Raw genomic sequence first — 21,078 nt, 5'->3', positions numbered from 1 at the left:
GAGGGAGACAGGAGGAGGAGAGAAAGGCGTGGAGTGGGTTTGACACAGCCGAGTCAGATCTTCACCAATCAAAGGAGCTCCTCTCCTCACCTTTAACTGCGCGGCGGGTGATGCGCGCTGCAAGTTTGTCATTTTATACTTGGACATGGACGGAGGAGACAGCGACACCAGAGGCCGAACCTCTCCCAGGAGGAAACAGCTGTTTTGGTCCGGAGGTCCGAGCTCAGAGTGACCAATAATGAGTTTACTAATATACTTAACCAGGTTTGATCTGATACACTGAGAACCCCTGCCCAATCTAAGAAACAACTAATACACTAATAAAGAAACTCACATTTATTCAAACCCTATGTAAGCAAGATGACAGGTGTACACTAATCACAACATAAACACAGACCATGTGGATTAAATCAGCGTAAAGGACTCGCGCTCTCTCTCTCCCTCCCTCTCTCTCTCTCTCTCTCTCTCTCTGTCCTCCTCTCTCTCTCTCTCTCTCTCTGTCCGTCTCTTTTTTTCTCTTTTTTTTCTGTGATAGAGATGCTGAGTATACTGTAGTAGGCTATATACTGACTATCTGATACCGAGGCTGTTGTGGTGGACTAAGAGAGATGAAGATTTGTGTTTTGTTTTTCATTACGGCTGCGTGATGCGGTCGCTCTCCGCTAATGAATTAATAAGTAAATAAATAAATAAATAAATAAAGGGGATCATCACAACGTGTGGTATCTCAACACGGCAGCGACATGCAGTCATCCACCCTCACAGTCCTGCTTTTGGGACATCCACAGCTGCTTTTCAGTGCCAGTTCGTCCCTGCCGTGTTAATTCAGGTGGAGTTTCCATTGCGCGTGCCACAGCCTTTGATCTCTGCTTTGATCTGACGTCAGATGTGACGGGACAATCTATATAGATATAAATTCACGTGTTGATTCCGTTAGTTGCATTAAATAGTGGTTATTGTGGATATTTATTGCATTGAAATGTGTCTGGAACTGTGGAAATCTGCCTGTGAGGTCTTGGTGACGTGTGTGCACTGCAGGTCAGTCAGCCAAACTTCCACTGCACCTGCTGCGCTCCGCCCTGCGCTGAGATTAGACCTGGTTGGAGGTGGCGAGCTTTCAGCGCAACCTCGGCGGGACATTTTCGGACAAAACTTCCACTGCACCAAGCTGAATCTGTGACGCCTCCCCCTGCTGCGCGGCCACGCCTATCTCAGCGCAGCGCGATCTGCCAATCTTCCAATCTGACTTTGCGCTAGGCTGCGCTGGTCGAAACTTGCATTAGACCGGCTGCGCTACCTTGCGCCACCTGCGCTGCGCCAGCAAACTAGGGCCCTCAGCCTTTGTTTCTAATTTGAAAAACTTCAGTAAGCGCAGCTGATCTGAAATATCCCTCTGTTCCCAAGTAAAAGTAAAAAGTACATTCACTTATTAAAAGCAGATAGAAGATACGACCACGCTGACTTCCTGTGTCACATAATTAAAGCACACAGGCAATAAAAGGCAGTGATGTGGCCTGAGATATAAACATAAAGTGCTCACCACAGAGAGTGATTATCGTATAGAAACTAATCTTGTTCATCAGGACACGGCCACATCCCACAGAGAAGCTCTGCTTATTATTAACTGATCTAGATTTTATATGTAAAAAAATAAATTAAAAAATCCCCACAGTGTAACTCTAACTACAGCGCTCTCATAAAACCGGTGAGAGGCAGAGAAGCAGCTCAGCAAGGCTCTGAGATGTAGAGCAGCATAGGAAACCAGGGAGTCAGCAGCAGCAGCAGCAGCACATACGGGACAAGTTCTGTTTTTCACAGAGAATGTGTATATGCAAAGAGAGGTTCTTAAAGTTTATCAATTATTATAGTCTGTACCTTGGTTTACAATGGGCTTAATTGGTTATTTCCTTTATAATTTACCATTTGCATTTGCTGATTGTAAAATCTACGCCGACAAACTGTAATTCCATTATGTGTTGAAATTCTGGCAACCACAGCTGCCAGTATTTAACCGTGAATTTCGCAATAAAATACCGTACTATATCTTACAGTTTTACCGTGTTTTTTCACTGATGGACTGTAATTAGGTTTACAGTATATCTGTTATTTTTTTAAAGAATTTACCGTAAACAGGTTTATATTATAACTGTTATTTTTTACAGCAAATTACTGTAAACAAATAACAGTTCTCTACTGTGAAATTTACGGTTGCCAAAACAGCATACCGTAATGTCTAATACACTGTGACCGTATTTTCTACGGTATTTTTTTTTACAGTGTAGCTCTTCATGTGATCAGTACATAACCTCTTACCAGCCCCTCTAGTCTTTTGTTTGTTGTTATCCTGCGAGGACGGTTCCCAGGCTGCTTAGTTAGAAAGCTCTGCTGGCGTCGGTGTTTGTGTTGTTTTGTTGTGAGGGAGTAATTAAACCTGAGTCCAGAGAGAGAGAGAGAGCCCAGCCGCCATCCCATCCCATCCCTCCATCCCTCCATCCCATCCCTCCCTCCCTGGCTTCCTTCCTGCTTGTTTTGGTCTCTGAGCGCCTGAGTCCAGCCCGTCCTACGGTGCCTACCTGCCTTGTTAAAGCTGTTGTTGTGTGTCTGCTCTGTTCCCAGTCGCGGCGCCGGCTGGCAGGTCTCGGAGCGGAGTGTGGAAATATGCAGCTGTGAAGTGATGATGATTCATTCCAGCTGCATTTGGCAAAGATTTTTTTATGGGAAGATAAATTCACCCGTGTCCTCCTCAGACTGAATCAGAAACAAGAGGTGTCACATCTCCACTTTAATTGAGATAAACTGGAGGACGGTGTTGTTGTGTGAAAGAGCTCTCTGTCCACCACCTCTTTAACATTTACTATATTGAATTAATTATCTGGGTGAGTGGAAAAAAATGTTTGCTTTAATTCAACTGTATGATCTTTAATCTGATTTAGATTTAAATCAATCTGCTTCGCCAGGCAACAGAGTAATTTTATGGTTTTGTTTCAAGATGTTGAACGTTAATGTAACACAACATATTAATTATGATTTCTCTCGTTTCATGCTTCACTGTGTCTCCTTCCTTTTTCTCCATATCGTTCTTTTTAACCATGACTTGGCACTTTAATACTTTAAGAAGTATCTAATTATGCCTCTCTTGTGCTGACCTTTCATTTATTTATTTATTAACTTTAATAATTTAAAGGTGTTAGCTGCAGGTTTAATTCCTCCTGGCCAGTAAGTGTCACACTGGTTGCTAGGACATCAACGTACTAATGCTGTTGGCACAGAGATCATTTCATGCCGACGTTGCCAATGTAACCAGATATATTTATATATTTTGGACCCGTCAAATTTATAAAACAAATATTTATACACTATTAAAGCAGAAGTAAGGTGAATGTTTGTGTTAATATAAGTCTTAAATAGTTGTATCTTCCGACAGCAATCACTTCTATAGAGTGTTTGGTCTGAAACACGGGTCTGTCAGTCACTCTGCTCTGCTCTGAGCCCAGGAGAAAACTTTCCTTGTATCCTACAACCTTTATCCAATGAGGAGAGAGAACGGCATAAAGGGGCAGTCCTCTCTGTGTGTGCAGCCAAGGGATGCGCCTGAATGTGGTGACGTAGGGACGAGGGCGGGGACTGCTAACTCCATCTGCTGACAGGAAGTTAGACAAAACCACCGGATCGCTTACTTCTGCTTTAAATAAAATTCTGTAAAATTAATACTTGAATTCTGCACTCCTCTAGACGTTCTGTGGATGTATTATTTTTGGGAAGTTAATCATTTTGATGAAGAAGTTGTAGCTATAACCCTAACTAATTATCTTTTCTTAAATGACTGTTTAGCTTCTCCTTTAATGTTGCTGTTTTGACACCTGAATCTTGCTACGAGGATAAATAAACGTTTCAATCAATCAATCAATCAATCAATCAATCAATCAATCAATCAATATTAAAAGTAATTTCCTCCTCTTTCCCTCAACCAGCCTCCACTCAGGTTCTGTTCTCCTTCGATGTGGGCAACGGGCCGCTGGAGGTCCGGGTGGACTCGGGCGTCCCGCTGAACGACAGCCGGTGGCATCGAGTCCGAGCCGAGCGCAACGTGAAGGAGGCGACGCTCCGATTGGACGAGCTTCCCGCCGCCACGCGGCCGGCGCCTGCTGACGGACACTTCCACCTGCAGCTCAACAGCCAGCTCTTCATAGGTGAGGGGACAGGTTTCCTCTTTTTAAGATTAGATAAGATGTTAAATGTTCTCAAAAGTTGTCAAGCTAAAGAGGGAAATCCTCGGTCGTCATATTTTATGGATTTTGTTTCGCAGCCCCTCAGAGGTTTTCTGTACCTGTTTGAATTTTCTCCTCAGTTTTGGGACTGCTGAGTTCAAAGCTTTTTGTTAAATCCTCTGGGACTGAAACAATCAGCCTCTCTCCATCTCTTTTACTCGCTTCGTTTCTTTTATCCTTTTGTAGCTCAGTCTTGCTGCCTCTGCAGCTCCTCAACGAGCTCAAACACAACACAACTTTCTGTCCACTTTTTGTCTCTTTTGGCAATAAAACTCTTGTTTTCCTAACTTCTTATAAACTGTAGACAAGTCCAAAGCTCTCCGTTGTTATTAACAGCTTTGTGCAGTAAAGGTCATATAGCCTACATAACAACCATCTGCTGCAAAGTTAATTATTAGTCAGGTTTCAAGATAGATTACTGGGATGGAAAAAGATTAAAATACACCAATATCTTCTTAAGTATTTTCTGAAATTCGTTCTTACGTTGTTCTAAAGAATTTTTCAAAGAAAACTCTACGTTGTCAGATTCATTAACGTGTTCTTAGGCTGCAGAAATGTTCGCAGCTGTGTTCTTACATTGATGAATGTCGTCTCATCGTACAGTAAATTGAGAGCACATGCCAGGTTGATCCTAATTAACATAGGATTAGCAGGAAAATGCCCTGTCAATGCCCGTAAAAGGGCAAGAGACTGCAGGGCCGTGTGCACACAGAAACCACAGACACTGAGCAGAGAAGTTGAGTTGAGAAAGAAAGTTGAAATGCCCAAATGAAAATCTAAAGATGGAGAACCAGTCTCCAAACATAAAAACAACCTGCTGAAGCGGTACCGCTGTAGGAAAAAAGAAAAAAAACAGCTGTTATATTTAGTGGCAACAGAATAAAAAGATATATGGGATGCTGTCAGTTGTTCACTGAGCGCTGTATCTGGAGAAGAGCGCACTAACAAAGTAAAGAAGAAATGGTTTGATCTCAAATAAAAAAAAGTATTGCCAAACAGAGAGCTGCAGAGACTCACTCTCAGGTCTACCATCATAAATATAATCAGGAACTTGATTGCTGTTGTTCCCAATAAACATACTTGATGTGAATTAAGTGTCTATAGTGTTTTTAAGAGCTTAGCTAAGAACAAATCCAAATGACAAAACATTGGTGAATGTCAAAACCTTCTTGACAACTTCATAAGTGGGTTTTATAAGAAGACTTTTCTTCTTAAGAACGGTTCATAAATGAGACCAATTGTGTGTGTTCAATGCATTTCCTTTCTCCCAAAGCATTTACAGAGGCTCTGTTTGTGAACCGACATCATCCAGTCTCTGCTTCACTCCCTCTGCATGTTACTGTCACTGGATGTTGATCACTGGAATAGCATAAAACCACTATATATATGTATATGTTGCATCCTAAATCCAAAATAGGAGCCCAGTTTACATTTAATTTAATGTAATTTATTGGTTTATTTGACAGGGCCAATGCAACATTAATCAACAGAATTTAAAAGAAACTGCAAGTGAGCCAGCTAAGAACCAAAAAGGGGCAACAATTAAGTAATGCATTAAAATGCAACTAAACTTACAGTACATATCAGTTTACCGAATAAAAGCTCATAATAACAAATCAGACATGTATACATATTAAAGCAGAAGTAAGGTGAATGTTTGTGTTAATCTAAGTCTTAAATAGTTGTATCTTCCGACAGCAATCACTCCTATAGAGTGTTTGGTCTGAAACACGGGTCTGTCAGTCACTCTGCTCTGCTCTGAGCCCAGGAGAAAACTTTCCTTGTATCCTACAACCTTTATCCAATGAGGAGAGAGAACGGCATAAAGGGGCAGTCCTCTCTGCGTGTGCAGCCAAGGGATGCGTGTGAATGTGGTGACGTAGGGACGAGGGCGGGGACTGCTAACTCCATCTGCTGACAGGAAGTTAGACAAAACCACCAGATCGCTTACTTCTGCTTTAAAAAAAAAAAAAAAAAATTACAAAAACATTGCTCCATGTTAGTACTACTGCTACAGAAACTACACTGAGCACCTTTACAAGGTAAAAGTCACAATAAACCCACAGCATACAGTACTATATAGTTAACTAACTCCCTTTAAAGGGACAACGAGGAGTTTCTATTTGGTTATAAAAAAGTCTCATATTAATGTGGATGAATCTCCGTTACCACTTGTTAATGGTCCATTTTAGATAAATCTATGGTTTTGTCTCTATGGTTATTTTGTTATTATTAGTGGTGGTGGAAATGCTGGGCGAGCCGACCAGCGTTTCTTTACTTTCGGTTTCGTGGCGAGTCATGAGAATAACGCCGCCGAATCTCCGTTTATGGTGGGAACTACGACGGTATGTGATCGTCTTCCAACCTCTGACTTTAATTCTTGATGAATGAAAACATGAGTCTGTCTTGCACCGGTCAAAGAATTTCTCGGTGCGCGGAGGCCCATAAATGTAGTGTGAAAACACTTTGCTTTTCCAAAACTCCTCGTTGTCCCTTTAAGGTGCAATGAATTATAAAAGGTAGTAAAACCAGATTAATCGGGTTGAGTTGCTGTGATATTACCAGTGGAGACCCTCCAGACACATGTAAACCAAAGGCCACCGTAGAGAGAAGCAGGTAATGTGTATGTCAGAGTAAAGACGATATTCTATAAGTGAGACAGATAAACCAAAGGTAACATTTCTCCATTTTATTATCAATTCAGCTTCAAGAGTCGCACTATAACTATCTGACTCTTCTGCTCTTAACTCTTGTGAAGCGGTGCCAAGTGCTAAAATAAAGTTTGCAGATCAGTAACAGCTCGTGCGTGCTGTGAGTTTCCCGTGAGACTGGGATTAAATCCTCAGAGAAAGGGCGGCTAAAAATATTCCTCCGCACATACGTGTGTTAATCTGCTGCCGCTGTCGGCCGAACCCTGTTGTCTGCTCAGCGCTATTGGATATAAAAAGATGCTGAGTCCACACGTCTTTTCTTTTTTCTTACCACCACCATCCACAGCCCCCAACAACAGCAACAGCAACACAATGGTGACCTCTTACTGTCCACACACACACACTGAAAAGCATGAATGAAACTTCAGATTCAATGTTAGTCTTAAACACCGGCTGCTGCTATGATAGATAATATGAAAGTGCTGAGTCGCTGCTTTCTGACCGCACTCAGCAATAATCACATTCAACAAACAAACCAACCAACGTGCAGCGGGGAGTCGTGATTACACATCGCAGCGAGCATTCTTGGAGCTATCATTGATGATAAATTAAATTGGAAATCACACATAAATTATGTCACATCCAAAATGTGAAAATCCATTGCAATTCTTTATAAAGCCCAAGCTTTCCTCTCTCAACAATCACTAGTCACATTATATTATTCATTAATTTCCCCTTATATGACATATTGCATTGAGGTCTGGGGAAACACACACAGAACAAATACAAATTCTATTTTTTTATTGCAAAAAAAGGCTATAAGAATCATCAGTAATAAACCTTTCCGTGAGCCGACCAACTCACTATTTAGTCGCCTGAACATTTTGAAATTCAGGGACTTAGTTGATTACATTACAATACAAACCATGTACAAAGCAAAAAATAAACTTCTTCCTCCAGATATCCAGAATCTGTTTAAAATGAAGGATTCCAGTTCTAACCTGAGAAGACCACTATTATTATTTGAGAAACCAAAGACTCGAACTACTGTAAAAAATCCCTGTCTTTCTGTTAGAGGGGTTAACATCTGGAATAATTGTCCTGAAAATATTAAATTATGCTGTACTCTAGTCAGCTTTAAAAAACTTTATAAGAACAACATAATTTCTCGTTACAGTATGGAAAATTAAGTTCAATGATTTTGTACTATTTTGGGTTATGCGCTGTGTGCAATTCTTTATTTTGTTGTGATCAGAAATGTAAGTGTACTGATTAATTTCAAATGTTTGTGATCTGATCCTATTGTATTAATGCGTATATATATTTATATTCTTTTAATTTTTTAAGGTAAAAGGGGTAGGGGTATAAGCTTTGGCTTCAACCTACACCCTTTCGGTTATATAAACTTGATATACCGAAATAAATAAATTAATTCATTCATTAATTCATTCATTCATTCATTCATTCATTCAGCGAGGCTCTTTAAATCTTCTCCCTTAAATGAATCTGAAGGTGTAAGTTATTCATCAGCAGTCGTTGTGAATAACACGACGCTGCTGCAGAATATCTCCAACTCCACACTTGATCGATAGTGGTGCCTCTGTTTATCTCAGCTTCATCTACTTGCAGCAGGGAAATTGAGGTGAATATTGATTGGCTGCATGCGTTCAGCCGATAATCCTGCTCTGAATAGCCAACAGGTCTCTGCCCGCGTATACGTTTACCTCTGAATTATACAGCACAATGGACTTTTGGCAGCTTTGTGCGCTTGAATGGGAATGTGCTGAATATATGAGTTCATGGTCACGATTTGAGCTATTTACGACGTCGGCTGTACGCCTGAAATATAAATATAAATACAAAGCACACAATCCATATGTGTATATATAATAAGCATTGATATCAGCTCAGCGTTCCTGCAATAGGAAGCCACAACAATGCTGCGAGAGCCATATTATTATGTGCATCTTGTTTATGAGTTCTAACCCTGCCACCAACAAATAATCCATGAGGAAACAATGTTTATTTCTGTCTGGATTTCTTGTCTTTGCAAGCATTTTATGAATAACTAAACTATGAAATCATGTGCAATGAAGTTACGAGACAGATTGTAACGTCGCTCTGCTTATTCTGTGTTCATTATAAAAAGACGCCGCAGTGTTGTGTGAATTGTTGAGCTGTAATTCTAGAAAACTGTGTCTATTTATGAGCTTTAAGTGTTCATCATTGTACAGATTTATAAAGGAAGGGAATTACATCGTCACAATTAATAACTTCTGCAGGGATTTATAAGCCGTGACATTGCTTTTTACCAGTTTCTCCACAGACCAGTATTTGTTGGTGTAAAATATCCACATGCAGCAGTTTTTTTTTTCTTTTTTTACTGAAAGATTTTTTTTGTTGGCGTTCATTGCAAACAGTATTCCTCTTTTTTTTCGTGTATTGCCTGGTTGGGACAGATAAGCTGCAGTTTATTGGCGCTGCATTGGCTTCAGTGTGTTCAGACTTAGATGTGTTTTGTGCATCATGTGAGTTGGTGGCGTGATGCACAGGATTTAGTTAAACAGGAACTATGTAAGAGTTTTACCTTAAACAGCTTTGCAGTCATTGTGATGGTTAAATGACTTGTTATAAGGAGAATGGAGGCTAATGGATCTATCTGTAATTTATCTGTATCAGAAATTCTCTTCACAACCCGATGGCAACCAAGTAATTAAAGGGGCAGTTCAACATTTTGGCCAATTGGCCCATTGTTACATTATGAGACGGAGTTGTTTTCGAGGACTGCTTGCCTAAAAAATGGCCCTGACAGGAACGCGCATCGGCAGTTTTGCATGAATTTCCCTCTAAAACAACTCTGTGTGGTAACATTGTGTTATTATCTCATAGCGTGGTGAATGTGTAGCTCACAACTTGTCCACCAGAGCGTTGTGGAGTTGTTGGATTGTGTATTTGATGAGTTTGATGAGTGAAACCAAGAAATCCCATAATGAGCCTCCGTAGCGTAGCTCTGAGCAGCTCACGGCTCTGCTCCGCCGTTCTAAAAATAGCTTGCACCGACAAATAAAGGTAACAAAGCTTCTGCTATGACTATAGGGATTATGGCAATGGGCCAATTTCCCAAAATGTTGAACTATCCCTTTGAATACTTTTTTACAAAAATGAAAAAAGTCAATCACCTGTGGAACGAAACAATCCTGTAAAAAGACAACGTCAGTGATACAATGTACCACACTACCAAGTCCCTACCTTTAACGTTACCCACCTTGTTACACATCGCATGGATTGCCTTCTCGCCGGCTACGTTGAAAACAAATGAAAAACAGCGACCAAAACAGCGAAACCGCGACTGGACCTGCATAGTTCCTCTTTAAGAAGAAACTCTGTGATTTCAGTAAATCTTCAGAGGAGGAGGAGGATTATCTTTGCATCTGTTCATTTATTCATACTTTGATGACGTACGGGTATTTTATCTTTTTGTTTTTCCTGCAGCAAACAGATTAGAGCTGACACTAGAAGGATTAATTAAAAAACAATAATAATTGAAGTGTTTTATCGCTCGCAACTATTGTTCAGAGGATTTGCTGCTTTTCTTCTCTGTAAAGTACCGAGTAAGTAAACTAAATACACTGTTTTGGACAATGGACTTTGGACTTCTCACTTCTTCACGGGGATTAAACACTTCATCGATTCACTGATAAGGAGACCAGGAGTCTGCAGCAGGAGGTTGGATTTATATTTAGACACAGCAGTGCTTTGTTCATCCTCACAGGTCCTGGATCTATGTGTCTTCAGTCTCATACTGTACATCGCCTTTGATGATTTATTTGATCTCTACCCCCCCCCCTTTCTAATTGTTTTTCCATTCACGCTCCTGTGTCACACGGTGTGCTTGAGTCCAGAGTGTGTTCTCACAGTGTGATCTCACAGAGAGAGGCTTTAATCAGCCGGTTAGAGCTGAGCATGTACAGGAGGTTGAAGCTTCCATTGATCTTGAAGGTCCCATTGATAAAACCCTCTGACCAGAGGAGCAGGAATATCTGCTTTTTGATTTTTTTTTTTTTTTTCATCTTTTGCTTTTGATCTTGACTCATTATGCTTTTTATAAACAGTTTAATCGTCTTGGAAGTGTCTCTTGTTGTGAGCATCGGAGCGTCTGCAGCCGTGTGTTCATGTCTTGTCCGTCCAGGATGAAGTCCTCTGGTTGATGTTGACTCAGAGGAAGAAAATGTGGTCGTTACAACACGGTGAACTCGCTTTAAATGAAGAAATGAGATGCAGCGCACTGTGAGTTGCTGCTGTAATGAGGAGATGTGGATCTATGACTAGTGCTCTTCTAATGAGACACATGTTCAGCTCTGTGTTTAACATGTTCAATGAGCGATCTATGAACATCTTCATCCTACTTTGATACACTCTGGTTGCTGCAGATGGCTCCTCAATGAAATCAAGAAAATGGTAAATCTTGTATTCAGCTTAATGCTCTCTAAGTTATAAACAAGAAAATTCCAAGGCAAAAGGGACAGAAAAGTGACCAGACTTGCATAGTTCCTCTTTAAGACACCTGGGAACTATTTTAATCTGTGGAAAAGGGGCATAATATGTCTCCTTTACTGTAATAAGAGCACACGTCTACAGCTCTGAACTCGTACTGTGGAACAGCAGTATAAAGATGACCTTGTTAATCTTGTTAATCAGATGTTCAACTTTTGTCATCAGATATAAAGTACAGCTGAGGTCAATAGGAATTTTTGCACTTTTGCACTTGCGGAAACAAACAAACGAGCTGCGCAAAACTTCACGACGTAAACCAGATTTACTGTAACATGTGCAATTTAAAGTTGCAGTGGTCAGAAGTTAGAAAGGTCACCCAACATGAGATTAGCAATTAGTTCTACTGTTTGCACACAGTTTAATAAAAGGGATATTCATCAAAAGATTAATTTTCATATGTTCATCATAGCAACGAAGAGTCTGAGGTGGTTTATTGGTGTGAAAAGCTGCAGACAGCTCTGTGATTCATCGGTGTGAAAAAAGAAGGAAGTCGTCATCTCTGTGTGAGGACAATAACAATTTCACCCTGTGATCTTTACAGAAATGACAGGTTGTCTCATTTGAACTTTAAGCCGTGCACATCACAGGTGAGAGCGAAGTATCGCGTGGGCGCATACGTGGTCATGCACTTTTGATATGTCATCTCCGGCCTGCAGGTTTGTCACCATTATGTTTAAAAAAAAGCAAAAAAAAAAAGCATGACAAACTGAGTAGAGGTGATGGAAAGTGAAAAGGAAATCTTCCTTCCTGCTCCACACAGACACACAGCCAGACAGTAATTCAACACGGCAGCCGACCACCAGGCTGAATGATGCTTTTCAGACAGGCCTGAAGACAGCCTGATGACGCTTCTGCTCCCAGATCAGTTTCCCACCTACCACCTTGTTGCCTCATCGCCGTTTCATGGTTGTGTCATTTCATAAGAAGAGCGTTGACAGTTTGGAGCTTGTGGAGGAGCAGAGGCAGCGTGTGGATGACAGGAGGAGGCGGAGAGAAGAGAAAACTAAAGAGAGAGAAACACACAGACTTGTCAGCACCTAAAGAAATGAAAGAAACAGCTTTGGAATAAAAAAAAAGAAAAAGACAGACGGGAAGATTTGTTCAGCCTAGTGCTGCGTACAGTGGCTGTGATTGCTGCACGCTTTGATGCTGATTGTTTGTGATGTTTTGCAGTTTCAGCTACACAGGAAATTTAAAGTGCAGCATTTTACATCCCCGCATCAAACATAACAGATGTTAAAGAGATACGCCAACATTTTTTTTTTTTCATGTCTTGCCTCACTCCCGAGTCCATGACAAGCAGATAGACACCATCCTTTCCACTGTGCGTGCAGTAACCATGGAGATAGAGCCGTATCGCCGTAATTAGCTTAGCTCAAACACTGGAAGTGTATGGGTAGTGTTAGCCTGCCTCCACCTGAGATCCGCTAATTTGCTTAGCTCAAATGCTGGAAGTCTGGGCCGTAAAGTATACCCCCGCAGCCCCCGCGAGGCGGGGGGGCCCCGCATGCCGTGAGGGCCCCGCCCCCGCCCGTTAAGCCGGGTTTCCATAGTTCCATAGTTCTCTTCTTTGTTTGATGTTTCAAGAGACTTTTGGTTAAGTAACCATGGACAGCTCTGCTGTGTTGTCGCCGCCGTCAACCCCCCCCCAACATCGCCGCCGTCATCCGCGGGGGGGCCCCGCACGGTTACGTTACGGCGCTGCTGGAAGTGTATGGGTAGTGTTAGCCTGCCTCCACCTAAAGTCGCTAATTAGCTTAGCTCAAACGCTGGAAGTGTATAGGTAGTGTTAGCCTGCCTCCACCTAAAGTCGCTAATTAGCTTAGCTCAAACGCTGGAAGTGTATAGGTAGTGTTAGCCTGCCTCCACCTAAAGTCGCTAATTAGCTTAGTTCAAACGCTGGAAGTGTATAGGTAGTGTTAGCCTGCCTCCACCTAAAGTCGTCAGAGAAACTCTTCAGCAACTCTAAAGGGAAACCGTCAGACCGATCTTCGTCTCAGAGCTGACAAAACTCTCCGGTAAGGCATCTTGAACGGTCAAATGCCGCTAACGGGATGAGATCGGTCAAAACGGAGGGTTCAAGCAAAGACGCTTTATTTTGGTTCAAGCTAGCTACATCGAGGGTAGGTTAGCTTCCTATTTCAAAGTAAAAGCACAAATTCTATGGTTTTCTGTATGTAAAGGGCAACGGGGGTTTTATTTTGTGAAAGTAACCGGAAGTGCGTTGGTCACAGCGGCTAGCTTGAGTAGCACCAAATTCGTCCGAACAAAATTGTAAACAGCTGGTATTTAGACAAATTAACAACACACTGCTGATCTAAACGGCTACTTTCTCACCTAAACATGTTTGAAATGTGGATAAAGTGATATATTTACAGAGTTTAGAGCTTCTGACTGCTGGTTTCGGCTCGGGTAGGAGGCAGGCTAACACTACCCATACACTTCCAGCGTTTGAGCTAAGCTAATTAGCGACTTTAGGTGGAGGCAGGCTAACACTACCCATACACTTCCAGTGTTTGAGCTAAGCTAATTAGCGACTTTAGGTGGAGGCAGGCTAACACTACCCATACACTTCCAGTGTTTGAGCTAAGCTAATTACGGCGATACGGCTCTATCTCCCTTGTTACTACACGCACAGTCGAAAGGATGGAGTCTATCTGCTGGTCATGGACTCGGCAGTGAGGCAAGACACGAAAAAAAATGTTGGCGTATCCCTTTAAATACAGAGCAGTAAATACCTCTATCCTCTGTTTTTTTTTTAATATATATAAATCTCAGGAGGCACAGCGTCCAGACAGAAGGGTTTCCGCGGCTGCATCCGCTCGCTGCAGCTGAACGGCGTCACCCTGGACCTGGAGCAGCGGGCCAGCATCACGCCCGGGGTCCGGCCCGGCTGCCCGGGTCACTGCAGCAGCTACGGCTCGCTCTGCCACAACCAGGGCCGCTGCGTGGAGAGAGAGACCGGCTTCCACTGTGACTGTGGGCTGTCGGCCCACACAGGAGTCTTCTGCCACACAGGTACACACACACACACACACACACACACACACACACACACACACTCGCTGAAGTGGCTTATTTACACCTTCAGGGGTCCGTTTCACAAAGCAGGTTTAGTGAAAACTCTGAGTCTGTTCACCCTGAAATGAGGCAAACTCTGGGTTTTCCGTTTCAGAAAGGGAGGTAACTCTAACCAGGGAAAGAGGAGTAACTCCAGCCCGTTTCACAAAGAGAGGTAACTGAAGCTCAGAGTCAGTTACTATGGCAACACACTCCGTGAACCTAACCTGGTCGGGAGCAGGTTTTCTCCAACTAACCCTGAGTTTCTCCTTTTTATCTGAAGCTGCAGACTGAAAGCAGCGGCTGACAGGACGTGTAAACTCCTCAACTGGATGTTTTATTCTCCATGAGGATTTGTTTGATCGTTCCTGTTGTTCTGCACCGTCAGTTTATCTCAACAACACTCACATGAAACGACACGGACACGCACGCAGTTCAGAGAAAATTGCACTTCTCTCTTATTTTTTTCGTAGTAGGTCGATTTTTTTGGAGATCACCTGTTCTGAAACCCAGAACTCTGAGTTTCCTGTCTCAGAGTAGATCAACTCAGAGTTCAGGATTTGACTCAGAGTTTGTTGAACTTGCTTTGTGAAACGGACCCCAGGAGGCAAAGAAAAAACTGCAGGAAGTTGTGTTTTTGTCCACCTGATAAATGTCATCAAATATTTATGATACGACACAATATGATACTGTAAGATAGTAGGGGTGTAACGGTACACACAAGTCTCGGCTCGGTACGGTTTCGGTACAGCAGACACTAGAGATGCGCGGTTTACGGACACATCCGCGGGTCGGGCGGGTGACATGACGATTGTTACCCACATACGAAAAACGAGCAGCACTCTTTGAAACAGTCAAATTTTCAACTACGTGCAGCCTACTCATTTTATTTTCGGCGGTGTCCCTTTGACTTGCACTGCTGCAGCAGCCTGCACATGTCGCTGCGCTGTGTTGTTGTGCTGTGTGTTGTTGTGCTGTGTGCGAGTCACCTGACTGGCTGAGACACATGACTGTCGGTGCAGCGCAACTCATTATCACTGGCGGATGACGACTTTTGTGATGCGGTTGCGGATGAAATAATTGCCTATCCGCGCATCTCTGACACTGATTGAATGTAAAACTAAAAACTGTCTTCTGTTATAAAAGTTAAAAAATATATACAGTATAATATAAAATAAAACAAGTGCATTAGGAGTGTTATAATGCCTTTCATTCCAGAGGGGGAAAAAATTGCACTTGACACCTGGCAACTATTATAAAACAAAAGAAGAAACTAACATCCATGTTGTTTTACACAATTAATTTAGGTTAGATACCAGGTGCTTTGGTGATGTTTCTGGTCTGTGTTCATGTCAAGAGGCTTAAAAGCAGCAATGGGGATAAGTTGTTACACACAACTTGTCTTTTTGTCTTTTTCCTTCACTGCACATCTGTGAAATAGCACCAACGGACTTTTTCTGGTCAACCACTCACGAGCCGCTGCCGTTGTGTTTCACTGAGAAGCCACACGGGCGGCTCCTCTAACTTCACACTCTCATCACTTCTCTTCTCTGTCTGTTATGACGGTTGTAGCAGCTTTTAGGCTCATTACCGCCAACTGGATTGGAGGGAGGACTCAACTTTTTTTTTTTAAATATTCACTCAGACATATTCGTCGCAAGACTGTGTGCACCGAACCATGACCCCGTGACGAATACATATACCGTTACACCCCTATAAGATATGATACAATACTGGTACAATATGATATGAATAAGATATGATATTATAGGCCAACTGTAAGATACAATACGATACTTTTATGGTACAATACGACACTGTACGATATTGTAAGCTACGGTACGGTACAATACTGTACGATACGATGCTGTATGGTCCAACACGATACGATACAGTAGGCTTCATTGACTCTGTGACTGTGGGCTGGACCTACACAGGTAGTCTCCTGCCACACTGGTACCGTCCACATGGATGCAGGCATGGGAGTTCACCATGCTGCTGCAGCAGGAATGAAGTCCTTCTGTACTGAATAAAAGCACATAAACATTGATTTGACTTGTCTTCCAGGTTGCTGTGACAGGTGTGTCTATAAAACAGGCAGACGTTAAGCTCTGTGGAAGTCTGAGTTCTGCTGAGGAAGACCAACACACAGTCGATACATAAACTGAAGCCACTTTTAAAGTTTTATATGTTTCTCAGACAAAAACGCCAGTGACATCCGCCTTGACCCGTCTCTGTGAGAGCTGTCCAACCACTTAACCACTTTGCTGCACAGTCACATCCCTCCCTCCCCTCCCTCCCCTCCTCCCCCTCCGCTCTGCTTTACCTTTAGCTCGTATATCGCACCAGACAAGGTCGGCACCGCTTCGATGTTACGTGTCAACTTGTGGCTGCTTCGGCAAAAAGGGAACAAAAGAGTAAAAAGTCGGCGGCCGTCTGAGCAGAGTTTATCCGTCTGCAGCTTAACCCTGAATATCTGCATCTCCACACAGGCTTTATAGAAATAATTCCCATAATATATTTAACATTACGAAAATATAAAAACACAGAAAAAATATAGATAAGTCAACACGAGATGAGGGGTTATTCTGAAAATCAGTGTGGGTGTTCTCTGCTGCATTAGACTCCGTTTACTGTAAGTCACTTGGTTAATGTTGAATTAATTACATTTTTAATGCTTAATAACTTTCATACAACAAAATGAACATATTAAGTTAATTCAACAACTTTAGGACGACTCTCCATCTTCTCTCCAGCCGTCCATCTACTCTCATCAGGGTGATGCAGACCTAGATTTTAACTGAAGCCTCGGCGAAACACTGAATGGATGAAGCTGCGTTTAAAACAGTCAGGAAACATGGTCAGCACCATTTTCTGTAATTGATACAAAAGGTTTTTTTATTGCTTTTGCGTGTTTGGTATTTGCAGAACAGCTTTTCCTTCTGTTACAGTCTAATTAGGACACATACTGTAGATTTGTTTACGTGCTTTAAATATCTGATATCTGAGTTAAAACCACCCTGAGCAGCAGACTCTGTTCCCCAATGTGCTGATTATTTGGTCAGATACTGTTCTCGATTTGTAAGACTCCCCGGACAATAACGGTTTTATGTTCTTGTAGTAAATAACACACACAGCTTCATCCATGTCCGCGAACTCACCTCTGTCTTCAGGTTTGAGCCCAAAATGTGTTTTCCTCACTGGCAGCTGCCATCTATGAGAGTTTAAACAGAAACCCAAGGCTAAAACTCAACAAGTAATAAGTATTTTATAACTTTCAATGCAAAACAAGTGACGTCTGTCCAACATTCAAAGTGACGAACAGTTTCATTCATTCATTCATTCATTTTCTATACCGCTTATCCTGCACTAGGGTCACGGGTGAGCTGGAGCCTATCTCAGCTGACTTCGGGCGAGAGGCGGGGTACACCCTGGACAGGTCGCCAGTCTATCGCAGGGCTAACACATATATAGACAGACAACCATTCACACTCTCATTCACACCTATGGGCAATTTAGAGTCACCAATTAACCTAACCTGCATGTCTTTGGTCTGTGGGAGGAAGCCGGAGTACCCGGAGAGAACCCACGCATGCACGGGGAGAACATGCAAACTCCACACAGAAGGGCCCTAGCCGGCCGGCGGGTTCGAACCCAGAACAGTTTCTTTTTTTTTTAATTCCACTAATTGGGTCACAAAGATTTATTTAAGTCAGTAAAGTGTTTTTTCTTCCCCCCCACCCCCACCATAATACCCTTACAGACAAGTAAGTTACAGACAAATTCATATCAGCAGAAAAAGAGAAAAAAATTTAATAAATACAAGAAAAGAGAAAAAAAAACAAGAAAGAAAGAAAAAAAATTAAATAAAATGAAATGAGAAGAAGAGTTTCTGTCCTTGATTGGGAAATAAAGAAGAAAAAGCTAAAAACCCTTTCTCGTAATTTTGCAAGTTGGTGTTTTTCCATCTTCTGTTTACAACAGGCAGTCACTCCCTCGATATCCTTTCAGAGTCATGAACTCCGAGCAAAGACGTCTCACCTCAGTTATTTATAATTTAATATGCTCTTTAAATTTTAAAAGAACAAGGGAGGTTGAGACGGGAATAGGATCTAAGAGCGGATGGAGATTTAATAAAAATTGGTCCAAGACCAAATCTGAAACTGGATTGGCTGAAACATTATCAGATCTAAGTGTCGTTTGACAGAAATATTGATAACTTATCAAAATGCATTTCATATTCCCCTGACAGCTACAGTTGGACTTGACGCCTGATGACGCTGCTTAGTCTCCTCTGGTTTCTCCAAATCACTGCAAATAATAAAAATGGTCAGATATATATTATATAACTCTGCAGGGACTTGAACAAGAAAAGAAAAAGGACTTGTGTGCATCTCCTTGATGAAAACTCAGTGGCGCTGCTCTGAAAGCACCAACAAACCTTTATTGATCTGTCGAGGTTCAAGAGGTTTAAACTCACTCAAAGGCTGGAGTCAGTGCTCTGAAATAAGAAAATGAAAAAAATAAACACTTTGAACGTGGCATCTGCCTTGAAGATCAAAGCACATCTTTGTTTTAAAGGGATAGTAGCATTTTTTTAAAGTGGGGTTGTATGATCTCCAATTTGCAGTAGAAGACTCTCTGCACTCCTCCCGTTAGCAACGCCAGCCCATAATAGCCCTGCCCAGAGATTTACAACATACATTGTTGTGAACAGACCCAAAGAAACGGCCTATTTTCACGGCCTAAAAGAGGTTTTACCTGAAAAAAAATACACAGTTCCATTGTTGGCTATAATATAATTTTTTCCAGCCCTTCAAAGTGCAGGAAAAACACAGTTTTTATTTGGACCTAACCAACTGCTGATCGGCGGGCGCTAACCCTGGGCGGAGGGATACGTGAGTTGGTTAGGTCCAAATAAAAACTGTGTTTTTCCTGCACTTTGAAGGGCTGGAAAAAATTATATTATAGTGAACAATGGAACTGTGTATTTTTTTTTCACGTAAATCCTCTTTTAGGCCGTGAAAATAGGCCGTTTCTTTGGGTCTGTTCACAATAATGTATATTGTAAATCTCTGGGCAGGGCTATTATGGGCTGGCAATGCTAACGGGAGGAGTGCAGAGAGTCTTCTACTGCAATTAAAGTACTTAGGGGCTATTTGTAGATCATACAACCACACTTTAAAAAAATGCTACTATCCCTTTAATGTAAAACCTAATGCTGCTGAATGTAACGAGCCGCTCTGTGGCTGTGTCTCTCTTCCCCTCCAGAGGTGTCGGCCATCTTTAAGTCGGGCACGTCCGTCAGCTACACCTTCAAGGAGCCGTACGAGTCGATGAGGAACAGCAGCAGCAGCGGCGGCGGCGCGCGGCCGTCGTCCATCTACTCCGACATGACGCTGAGAGGAGAGAACGTGTCGCTGAGCTTCAGGACCAATCAGAGTCCAGCTCTGCTGCTCTACGTCAGCTCCTACTACAGAGAGAACCTGGCGCTGCTCATCAACAAGCACGGTGAGGAGCAGGAGGCTTTTACTTTGAAGGAGTCGGTTGCTGCCTCTTTTTTTATTTTAAAGGGATAGTTCACCATTTTGGCAAATTGACCCATTGCTATACTATCCCTATAGTCTTAAGAGTAGGTGCAGTACCTTTAATTGTCCATGCGAGCAACAAGTTGTGACCTGCACATTCACCACGCTATGAGATAATAACACAACGTTACCAGACAGAGTTGTTGTAGAGGTAAATACAGAGACTGCTTGATGAAAAACTGTCCCTGAAGGCAACGTGCATCAGTGGTTTTGCATGAATTTCCCTCTAAAACAACTCTGTGTGGTAACGTTGTGTTATTATCTCATAGTGTGGTGAATGTGCAGGTCACAACTTGTCCACCAGAGCGTTGTGGAGTTGTTGGATTGTGTATTTGATGAGTTTGATGAGGGAAACCAAGAAATCCCATAATGAGCCTCCGTAGCGTAGCTCTGAGCAGCTCACGGCTCTGCTCCGCCGTTGTAAAAATAGCTTGCACCGACAATTAAAGGTAACAAACCTACTGCTATGACTATAGGGATTATGGCAATGGGCCAATTTGCCAAAATGTTGAACTTTCCCTTTAAATCTAATTTTCCACCATGAGTTTTGTATATTTTATTTTATTTTATTTTATTTTATGAAAGTGCATCATCTTCTACCTCCATGTCTCTGTCTGTTTCTCATCCCTCACTCGTCCTCTCAGGTCTCCTCAGCTCATTCACACTTGAGGTTGTCGTCTATTATTTAGTAAAAAATAAAAAATAAATAAAAAAGCCTCTTGTTATCCTCACTTCTTCTTTCTCACACTTCCTCTCAGTCTTCCTTCACCCTCTGCACATCAGTTAATTACCTCCGTCTTTTTTTTCTTTCTTATTGGTTCTTGTTGCTCTCGCTTTTATTTTGGTCCACAGTTTTGAAACCTTAACTCAGAAGCTCCAGCAGACTTCTCTTCCTCCCTCAACGACTTCCCTCTCCTCACATCTCCTCCCAGCCTCTCATCTTTCTACCTCTCCACC

The 21,078-nt window shown here is 42.1% G+C and overlaps 1 protein-coding gene across 1 annotated transcript in view; it reads left to right on the top strand.

Moving 5' to 3' along the window:
- LOC146970109 (contactin-associated protein-like 4) overlaps positions 1–21,078 on the top strand; it is a 137,067-nt gene that overhangs the window by 90,249 nt on the left and 25,740 nt on the right. The window contains exons 16-18 of the mRNA XM_085804619.1: positions 3,972–4,190; positions 14,252–14,491; positions 19,805–20,044. Of these exons, the coding sequence (XP_085660745.1) occupies positions 3,972–4,190; positions 14,252–14,491; positions 19,805–20,044 (699 nt within the window). The remainder of the gene's footprint in view (positions 1–3,971; positions 4,191–14,251; positions 14,492–19,804; positions 20,045–21,078) is intronic.

This window comes from Trachurus japonicus, chromosome 17 (assembly GCF_045865225.1).
Source record: "Trachurus japonicus isolate A0001 chromosome 17, Traja_1.0".
Taxonomy (NCBI): domain Eukaryota; kingdom Metazoa; phylum Chordata; class Actinopteri; order Carangiformes; family Carangidae; genus Trachurus; species Trachurus japonicus.
This window is presented reverse-complemented; position numbering and strand designations above follow the sequence as displayed.